Below are 10,760 nucleotides of genomic sequence, written 5' to 3'. Positions count from 1 at the left end.
CTGTTTCCGGTTGTTTACGCTTTCAGATATTTGTTTACAAACATCGCATACACTTCGACTCAACCTTTTTTTTCTCTGACAAGGATAATAGCTCGAAAAATGTTTTTTGCACTGTTCTCGCCTAAAATTTGTTTCGCACTTCGTGCTAATTCCATGCGACCTAAGATTGCTATAATTTTCTAGGGAATTCATTGAAATTTTCATTTGCATTACAACATTTCAGTCATTACAACGAATTACAGATGGCAGGCACTTGTTCGGCCGAACAGTTTCTGCAAATGTATGTTTTAAGTTCCAAAATGGAAGGTAGTCTCGGAGTTTTCGTTTGTTGTCTGTCATGCATTTTTACAAATCTTGTATTATCTCACATTTGAATTGCCGCTCGCTTGGTTAGATGTGCATGTGAAGTGTACTGTAGATTTTAGGGCGGCATTTTCCTCCTTTTGAAATGTTTCCCTTCTCGAATTCATTTTTCCCTATTTTCGTGCTTTCGTTTGTCTCGTTATTTCCGGCTTTTTTTCCTATTTTTGTGTCCTATCGTGTACAAAATCGCATCTGTGGTGCCAATTGTTATAGTCCACTTCCACTTTCAGTTCATCCCGCGCCAAATCATGTCGGATAACGCCAACGTCGAAGTCGCCAAAGAGGCTCTTGAAGCTCTCTCAATTGATGAGAAGAGCTCTCCAAGCAACCAGGAAGAGAAGTCGCCACGCAAGCCGGTAAGCTTCGGATGACGTCTTTCGATTATCACTCAATTTCCTTTCAGCGCATTCCAACTGCCGAACGCATCCGTCTTTGGGAGGAGGAGCAGAAAGCGAAGCGTGTGCTCTCCACTGGACTTCAAGGAAAAGTCAAATGGTACTCGGTTCTTCGTCGTTACGGATTCATTTCTCGCAACGACGGGGAGAAGGACATCTTCGTTCACCAGACCGCCATTGCCAAGTCTGACACCGAGAAATTCTACCTCCGCACGCTCGCCGACGAGGAGGACATCGTTTTCGACCTCGTTGAAGGAAAGAATGGCCCAGAAGCTGCCAACGTCACCGGCCCAGACGGAGGAAACGTTACAGGATCGAGGTTATTTCGATTATGTGGATCTGGTCTCACAAACTGTTTACAGATACCGCCACAAGCTGCTCTCTCGCTTCCGTAAAAATCGCAAGCCAAGAGCATCCGTCGACGGAGAGGAATCGGACAACGCTGAAGTCAAACCTGAAGAAACAAAGGCATCGACTGAGAAAGACGAGAAGCCAAGAAAGCAGCGCAAGAACAAAAATCGCAAGCCAAAGGCTCAGAAGAAAACTGGCGATGCAGCTGATTCTTCTGCGGTCACCGAGTCTTCAGAATCTGCTGTTGGCTCTCCGGATTCCAAAGCATGCTCCAAGATCATCGATGAAGAGGCTGCCCTCTCGAAGATTGACCAACTCGGAGACGCCGGACTCGGAGCCCAGCAGATCGATGCCGAGATCTAAAATATAATTTCCTTGTACATATGTACATAGTACAAATTGTATATCCCCCTTTTATGCACGCTCTTTTATTTTCCCCTATCTGTTTTCAATGACACATTGTCCCAGTTTGTTAAGAGGCATATTCCCATAATAAACCGTTTTCCGGTATTCACTTATTTCGTGGCTCTAGTAGATTCATATTTCTTCTATATTGAATTCAAAAAAGAAGCAAGTCCGCATCTGATCTGCAATGAATTGAAAGCCTTGTCTGTCAGCGTTTTTTCCAATGCTTTCTCCGCCACTACAAATTTGTCGACACGAGCACTAAATTGTGTTTGATTAAGCATTTTTCATATCAATTTCATGTCAGAATGCTCCTCTAGTTTTCGAAAATAGAGTAATAAACCCAATTTTTATCAGTAGGAAAAATGGGAAGCCTTCTATTTACTCTCATTGAGTTTTGATCGGAAGAAGCAGAGTGAATATAGTTTTATTGGACTGGAATTTTCGGAATCATTTATTTATTGCACAATTAATTTTGGGTGTCTTAAATACAAAAGATAGTTGCAGGACTCGAATTTGTCGTTAATTTTTGTTTAAAGGGAGTCCCAGATTTATAGTCTTTGAGGGGGATTTATAGTCTACATTCTCAGCTACAACCCGTTTCTATCATTCCGGAACAAATCGAAATAATCCGCCATCTGTCGTTTTTTTTCCCATTCTCCTTACTCTTCTTCTTATCAGAACGCCTCAATAATTTCAACATTTTCTTCCTACAGCTTTCAGCTTCATGTGACATTTTCACCTGGTTTCGTTGGAACTTTCTCACGTTTCCATGTCATCATTTGGTCTAGTAAAAATAGTGCAAACTGTGTTTGCATGGGTGTGGTGTCAACCGATGATGAGTAACTTTGGAGGAGTAAAAAATGCAGAAATTCAAAAAAAGAAATTTCAAAAATGTGCTGTTTAAAGGGGGACTCCGACCAAAAATTGTTATTGCATTAAAATGTGTTAAAAGTTATCTATTTTCCTAATATTATTGCAAAGAAATCCGAAATCTTCGAAAAACGCCGTTGAAAATGAAAAAAATTCAAAAAAGGTGCCGCCGAGGGACGAGGATTTGAATTCCCGCGCAGTGAGAAACCTAGGCTACGGCGCCTGAGAGCATTATTTTCAAGTGGCCGACAGTGTTTTTTAACGTTTTTTACCTGTTGGAGATAAAAGCGAGAAAAATCCGGAAAAATTGTCTGGTAAGAAAGTCGCGCCGCTCGCGTGGCCTAGGTTTCTCACTGAAAATCCTCGTCCCTCGGCGGCACCTTTTTTGAATTTTTTTCATTTTCAACGGCGTTTTTTGGGAATTTCGGATTTTTTTCGAATTTTTTCGCAATAATATTCTGAAAATAGATAAATTTTAACACATTTTGATGCAATAAAAAAATTGACCGGAGTCCCCCTTTAAAGCTGCTCATTCTCTACTTTCGTCAGAATGTATAGATTCTTTGAGACATCTGGTGTCATTTTTAATAAAACAAAAAAAAATTTGGCATCGTTCCCCCTATATAATAGGGGTGACAGATAGCTTGAGCGTTCTGTAAAGTTCTCAAAAAATAACTATTTTTTGTTTCATTGAAGCCGCTTCTGAACTCAAAACGTTTCGAATTACGTCCTGCCGTTCGTGATACCTGATCCTTTTCTCATAGAAACTGAAATTCATGTTATTCGATAAACTTCCTCACCGCTGCTGCAAAGTTATCAGAACATCGTATTGGCTCCGAGGAGCTCCGATTGGTCAAAAATTGCAGAATCGGCAAAAATCGTATTTTTGGAAAAAGTGAGATTAAAACTGTTTCATTTTCAGCTATTTTCAGCAATTTTGCATGAGTTTTTAAGCTCATTTTTTACCGAATTTCAGCCAATTTTTGATTACTTTTTTTCTGGAATTTTCAGATTTTTTTCAGTCCTTTTCAGTCCTTACAATTTTGTTTCTAGAAACTACCGTAATCCTCGTTTTCTTCATACTTCGCAACCTTGAAAGTGACTAATCCTGAAATTAATATTTGAGTCAGCATCTCTTTCCATCTTTCCCGTCATCATCGAAATTCCGCAAATGCCATTATCATTTTCTCTCCCTCTTTGTCAACTTTTTTTCGTTCCTAATCAATTCCTCCTCTCCTTTGACGCGCCCAAATCGAGTGAAAGAAAGAAAACACACAAAAACTTCTCGAATATAGATAAGCAACCTAAACTTTTATATTTCCATATTTTTTTCGCCGCTTTTTTTCTTTCTTTCTACTTCCCGCCAAAATTTCCTTTCTTTGTGCCTTTTTTGTTCTCTTTTCAACACCCCCATTCTCCTCGGCACATATGATACATGACAGTCAGTATAGTAGACACATATCTCTTGGGGATGAGAATTCATGACCCATGAGAAAATGATCCTGGAGAAAGTGTAAAAAGTACGAAGCGAGAGGAAGATTGAGGGTAATTTATGAGTTTTCCTCTTCTCTGGGATCGGGAGCTCTGCCGGCGGACGCGGCAAGAAAAAGAGAACGGAGCGCCGAGAAGCGTTTAGTTTAAATGTTAGGCAATCTTCTCCGACTCGCCCACTTCCATGATCATGAGAATGATGATCGCATCTAATTTCATAACACATAAAAGCAAAGTAATTTGAGCCAGGCGTTGTTATTTTTCCGTAGTTGGTAGGCGGAGCTTCTAGATATTTAGTGCTTCGAACTCTTGTCTCTATTCTATTGAATTTTAGGTTCATAGGCGGAGCTTCTACAGCTTTTAGTTTCTTAGTTATGTTTATTTTTCGAACTCATTTCTCCATTAGCTTCAAAAACCAAGAACAAACTTTCAGAAATCATGAGGAGACTCATCCCCATTCTCATCTCGTACTTCTAGCCATCCCATCGGAAGGAGCCAAATGCCGAGGGCGTTATATGGAGATGCGGGGTGTAAGTTGATTCTTTAATTTTTATCCAGATACCTAATGATCAGTTTTCCTGCTTCAGGGCGACGGCTTCGTGACTCGTGGAGGTTGTCGAGGATTGGATTCTCAGATCCAAGAAGAGTATTGGACAACCGTCGGATTCGATGGAGCTTTGAGAGATGGCCGCACTACTGACGACTTCTTGGTGTTCCCAGAATCCGAGAACAATGGACATCGTCAGAGAAACTCGTTCGTCGGTTATTGGTAAGCTATGGTTCTGTAGAGACGGTATGCTGCATACCGTATGCGTCTTTAAAATTTCCAACAACCAGACGAATGGAAACAATCTTATAGGGATATGTTCGAGAACGCCGATCCGTTAGTTTCATGTGTGTTTTTCTAATATATATTAACTTGCATGTAATTCACTCATTCACAGAATTTTCTATTTCTGGAGCTTGCTCCAGCAGCAATCGTTATTCTAACTGAAACCAAAGTCTGATCTTTCTACTCACGCGTGGAATATGAACTCTAATAGAAACCCACCCTATTTGTGCGCTTTGAGCTCAATTATCTTGGTTCCTTTAAGAGATATCAAAAATCTGTCAACTGATTAAATATTTGAGATATTGTGAAAAACATTTTATCTGTTGACAATGTTGTTATCTCTTATAGTAATTGAGATAATTAAACTAAAAGTTGACGATTTGGGTGGTCTTCTATTAGAATAAACACTAACCCACCAACAGCATGCAATTCCAAGTACCTCAATACTCACCATTAATTTTCCAGGATCACTCGCTCCAAATACGGAGAGAACGTCCACTATGAAGCCTTCGGTCACGCCTTCATCAAGCCAGATGGCAAAGTGTGTGGATGGTTCGTCGGGTCCGAGAAGGAAGTCGTCGAGGTCTGCGGAGGATTCCGTGTTCTCAGCCGCTCTCGCTACAACCCACACCAGCCAATTCCATTCGAGTGGGTACAAGGTGAGCACTACCGCAACCGAGATGTCCTCGGATTCCACAGACATAAGATTGGAAAGTACGAGGTGAATGGAGATGAAGTGATCTTCGGTGATGCCGATGCCAAGAACAAGAAATTCAACGGGGTTTCTGTCTCGAACGAGGAAAAAGTTCAGGTAACATATCAATGGGAAAATGTTGAACCAAACGGAGTTTCAGGTCGAAGAGCCCTCGGATTTCCACAGAAAAGTGTGGTTATTAAGAAAGAAGAACCAGCAACAACCACAAGATGTACGTGCCGCTTACCGTCACCCCCGTCAGCTTCATTAAATTATCCTTCTTCACCGCACTCTATCCCCTACACCTTCACCAATTTCTAGCTTTTCAAAAATCCAAATTGCAAGTCGCCCGGAGCGGCCATTGACACCATCTTGTACACTCAATTTCTTCTTCTTCTCAATAGAATCCCAATTCTCTTTCCCATAAATTGCACAGAACCCGTTTTACTTTTCCCAGAAAAGACTCCCATCCCCCGATTGCTGAATTCAAATGACCCCAGTTTTGTAAATTTCTAAATGACGAATGCTTTTTTGTAATCAACAGTTTTCTATGAAGCAATAAATGAATTCCGCTTGTTGTGTGCTTGGCTTTTCTATCCCCAGCAACCTAAAAAAAATCAGAACAATCGATTGTAGAGTTTTCAGACCCGAATTCCATTGAATATTGTAACGGAACCAAAACGGCGAGAGGATTTGGACATTTACAAAGATCCACATCATGAGGAGAGAATTCTCAATTGGAGAATGTATCCTTATTATGATGTAAGTCTGTGTGTCGGTTTGGCCGGATGTCTGAGACAATCGAACATTTCCGAATTTTTAGTTTTCTGGAATTGCGAAAAATGTTTAAAATTCCAAGTTCAACAAAATTCTTAATTCCATTCAAAATTTTCGAAATTTCAAAATATATCGGGAAACTTTTTGCAAAAATTTCAAAAAGGTCCGAAATTCCAAAAAATCTGAAATTCCGGAAAATTCGAAAACTCGGATTCGCCCAGAAGCTGTCCAAGAATATATCAAATTCCAAAAAATGCAACATAAGTTTTTTTTCGAGAAAATTTGGAAATTCCAAAAAAATTTTTTGCGAAAATTCGAAAACTTGGATTTGCTCACTATCAGAAGCTTAAAATTCTGAAATTCCTGAATTCTTAAAATCAGAAATTCCAAAAAAATTCTGAAATTCCGTAAATCTAAAACTATGAAAATTCTAAAATTCTATAATTTTAAAAACTGAAAGTTTCGAAACTTTGAAATTTCCGAAGTTCCTAAATTTGAAAATTCTGGAATTCTGGGAATTATAGGAGTTCTGAAAATTCTGAATCTATGAAAATTCTAGAAAAAAAATATGAAAATCACAAAATCACAAAATTCTAGAAATTCCGAAGTTTCGAAATTCTGAAAATCGTAAATTCCAGAAGTTAGGAAAATTCCAAAATTCCGAAGCTCTAAAAATCGAAAATTCAAAAATATGAAAATTCCGAAATTCTTAAATTCCAAAAAATTATAATTCCAGCAATACGGACGTCCAAGTAGTTCTCAAGTTGACGCCAGCCGTCCTGCTTACGATTCTTCTGGAAGACGTATTCCATTCTCTGCATCCAATCAATACGATCAATATGCCAGAAATCAACAACTACAGGATTCTGGAAATTCTGGAAATTCTGGAAGTTCTGGAAATTCCAATCAAATTTCCAACAATTATCAATATTACGATTCTCAACAACAACCACCCAGAAATCATCCAGGATACGAAGAATGGTTGAGAAATCAATATAGAATTCGAGGAATTATTCCAAAGGGATATGAAAATTATTTTGCAAGTAATAGAAGGAATGATGAAGGAAGTTATGGAAGAGAAAACGAAAATGGAAGAGAACATCAATTCGGCCAGTCTGGAAGCATTGGAAGTGGTGTCCGTGTTGTCGGTGGGAATGGCAATGGAAACTCAGAGGTGGGGAGTTATTTTTATAATTTCGAATTTTTTGCATCAAGAATCTAAAAACCTTGGCTTTTAACCCGATTGAATCTGTAGGAATTTAGCGTTTTCAGTTTTTGAAGGCCTCGTATTTTTAGGATTTTAGGAGCACGGATTTAGAATTTTAGGAGATTTCAGGCTATTCTCGATTTTTAGTTGTTTTGGCTCGAGAATTTTGGAATTCCAGGTGATTCCAATATTCTGGAAATTTTGAAAATTCGGAAAATTCTCAAATTCCAAAATTCTGAAATTTTAAGAATCAGGAAACTTTCGAAAATTCAAAAAGTTTCGAAATCCGAAATCCAGAATTCTGAAATTATTTAGGACTTTTTTATTTTGGACTTTTAGGGTAGGCCTATTCAGGCTACTAGACTTTCAGAGTCACCAGCCTGTTTGCCGCGCTTCCGGCGCTTCAAACAGCTGGCTGGTGCGTCTTCGGCGCAATTTAACCAGAGCGATAGACAGAGAAATAAGAATGATGATACCATTTTTCTCGAATTTTAGGTGTTTTGGCTTGAAAGTTTTGGAATTTAAGGCAATTTTCCAAAATTCTGAAAATTTTGAAAATTCAAATATTCTGGGATCCGGAAAATTCTTGAATTCTGGGAAGTCCAAAACTTCTGGAATTCAAAAATTTCTAAAATTCGAAAATTCTGAAATTTCGAAATTTCGAAATTCTGAAATCCCAAAAAAAAAGAAACCTGAAAATCTAGAAAAAATCGAATTAAGAAGTTCAGGGACTTGGAAGTCGGAAATTCAGATCCATGAAACCGCCGGAAATTATTCGTTTTCAGGCAAACTCGCAGAATCAATACGAGCAGTCAGCGTACGTCCTCCAACCAGCCAGCTCTGGAAGTTCTTCTGATGCCAACAACAACGTGGTTTATGAAGGACAGAACTCCGGATCTCACAATTCTGATGATGGATCAACTAACTATTTTGTAAACGGCGGAGACCCAGTGGATGCCTCTGCTACACAAATAAAAGTCGATAAGGGAGAAAATAAGCAATTCAAGGTTCCAGGAGGAGAGGAAGATTCCGATGATTCTAAAAATGTAGTTATTCCAAAGAAAGAGTGAGTTACTGGGTAGTTGGGTAGGCGTTGGGCAAGGAAAAGAGTTACAGACACGTCCGATTCATTCCCTACCAACCGCCTGTCGTAATTCGTGACAAGAAAGGAAATATCTATGAGAGACGGGTGGAAAATGGGAAGGTTCATTATATTGATGCAAGTGGAAATGAGGTCAAAATTGAGTGAGTTTTCGTTTCATAAATGCGCTCGGTTGGGTATACTGTAGTTTAAAAAGTATTGGTCTCGACACGACAGGTTAATTCAAATGTATCTCAAACACAAGGAAATCTCATATTCAGTAACTTTTCCTCCAAAACTGAGAAAGCAACTGAAAAGTCAAAAAACCTTCTTTATCAACAGGTTTTATACCGGTACCGCCCACTTTAAGCCACGCCCACTTTTGTATGAACTGCCCCTTTAACTAGAGGGAACTGTTAATTTTTCCAAATTTTTTTGCTTCAAATTTATTTCTGTTTTCTTGTTTCGAAATCCAATAAGCAAACAATTATTGAAACGGACCCTTCTAACAAAAAACTTACAGTATGTCTACTGTATTTGCACTAATAGAAGCCCACCCTATACTTGCACTTTGAGCTCAATTATCTCTGTCCCTTCAAAAGATGTCAAAATTGGTCAACTGATAAACTGTTCATCATAATATCACCAAGATTTTATTTGTTTACAGTAATTTATCAGTAATTTTTGAAATATGAGCTTTTAAAGTTAGCGCGCATTTTTAACCGTCTAATGATGTGCTAACTTCAAAGACACATTTCTGAAAAACTACTGTAGCTAAGAACAATTTGCCAACTGGTAAGATTTTGATGGTGTTATGGCAAACATTTTATTAGTTGACAAAATTTTGAGACCTTTTACACGAAATGAAATAATTGAGCTCAAAATAGATAATCTATTAGTTTCAGTAACTCAAAAATTGACCAAAAAATCGAAAGAGTTCTCGAGAATCGTCGTCGCCAAGAAGAAGCATCACTGAGGTCGTTGATTGAAAACTCTGGAGATTCCGCAGATGAATCCGATCCGATTACTGCAGCTGAAACCGGAAGGCAAGGTTGAGGTGCCGGAAATCCGAAATAATTTCTCTGAAGTGTATAACTTTTATAATTTTTTAAAAATTTGTTTTAGTACAACATACTGTACTGCCCGTGTATTTTTCAATTTCTCTTCAAAATAGTGGTATTAAATTTTGAGAAACCATTTTTTTTGAACTTCTTCCAACTTTTTGCTGCTTATTATACCCCAATGTTTTTCACCTTTTCCACTTTTTTTCATTTTCCACCGAAATCTATTTTGGCCTGCTTTATCCAACATCATCACATCAAAAAGTGGAAAGATATAGAGTGTACACGAGACGTAGAGAAAATGAAAAGAATTTGTTTATGTATATGTTTTTGGAAAAAAAAGTGAATTGAGCAGTAGTAGAAAAGCTCAGGGCCAAAAAAGAACAGAAGAAGATTATTAGGGAAAATGCCAACTTTTTCATTGTTTATATCACAGGATGAAATGAATTTATCTATCGGGATCACTGTGGTGAAGTAGATAAGCCTACATTTCTAGAGATGGTTACAGAAATTTGGAAAGAAAAACATAAATTTTTTGCTATTGATAAAACTAGTGACTCGGACAACGGAAAGTTTCGAAAGATGTTGAAGTACTTCTTTGTCCTTTGAGCCAGACCATTCGCGGGCCTTGTCATAATTTCTTTCAGAAACAATATTTTCAGACCAACTAACTTAGACATGATAGAACTCTGCGAGTTCTACAAAATGATACTGTTTGAAGAACGGCATCTTGTCTATGAACATAGTCACAAGTCATAAAGTGGTGGGGCCTTGTCGCGTGGGCCCAGGCCGGGCCGGCCATTATTTTTGTCTGTAACCTCGCTCATAGAACATAATACAGTTCTCCAAATAATATCACTTTGTAGCACTCGTCGAGTTCTATCAAATCTAATGTAGTTGGTCCAAAAATATTATATATAAAAGAAACTATGGCAGATCCCGCGAAGGCCCGGTCGCAAGTATGGGTTTAAGGGTAGAACAAAGCTTTGAGATGGGCGGGGCAATGTAGGAGGAATAACAGACAATATAAAAATTGTTTGGAAATAGCAGGGATGTTGGGACAATGTGATCACTCAAATGGGAATTTTTAAGTTTCAAATTAACGATTAATCCATCAATTTCAAAAACTCTTCTTCTGTCATATCCCATACTCCAAAACTGATTGTCTTCTCCTGAATCACAATAGATGCTACGCGATTATCAGTCGCTCTAACCACATATGTGTGGAAC

At 38.4% G+C, this 10,760-nt stretch overlaps 2 protein-coding genes across 2 annotated transcripts; both read left to right on the top strand.

Moving 5' to 3' along the window:
• Positions 1–611: 611 nt before the first annotated feature.
• Cbr-cey-2 lies at positions 612–1,472 on the top strand (the record flags this gene model as incomplete). The annotated part of the gene is given in 3 exon segments (XM_045242707.1): positions 612–719; positions 767–972; positions 989–1,472. The coding sequence occupies 3 exon segments, from the start codon at positions 612–614 to the stop codon at positions 1,470–1,472; spliced, it is 798 nt and encodes a 265-aa protein (XP_045095549.1).
• A 2,780-nt stretch (positions 1,473–4,252) lies between these two features.
• Positions 4,253–9,525, top strand: Cbr-pqn-52 (the record flags this gene model as incomplete). Its single annotated transcript, XM_045242705.1, has 9 exons — positions 4,253–4,408; positions 4,466–4,647; positions 5,176–5,521; positions 5,565–5,636; positions 6,050–6,166; positions 6,918–7,355; positions 8,174–8,454; positions 8,505–8,633; positions 9,375–9,525. The coding sequence occupies 9 exons, from the start codon at positions 4,253–4,255 to the stop codon at positions 9,523–9,525; spliced, it is 1,872 nt and encodes a 623-aa protein (XP_045095548.1).
• Between the last annotated feature and the right edge of the window lie 1,235 nt (positions 9,526–10,760).

Source organism: Caenorhabditis briggsae, assembly GCF_000004555.2.
Source record: "Caenorhabditis briggsae complete genome, chrI, whole genome shotgun sequence".
NCBI classification, from domain to species: Eukaryota; Metazoa; Nematoda; class Chromadorea; order Rhabditida; family Rhabditidae; genus Caenorhabditis; species Caenorhabditis briggsae.
This window is presented reverse-complemented; position numbering and strand designations above follow the sequence as displayed.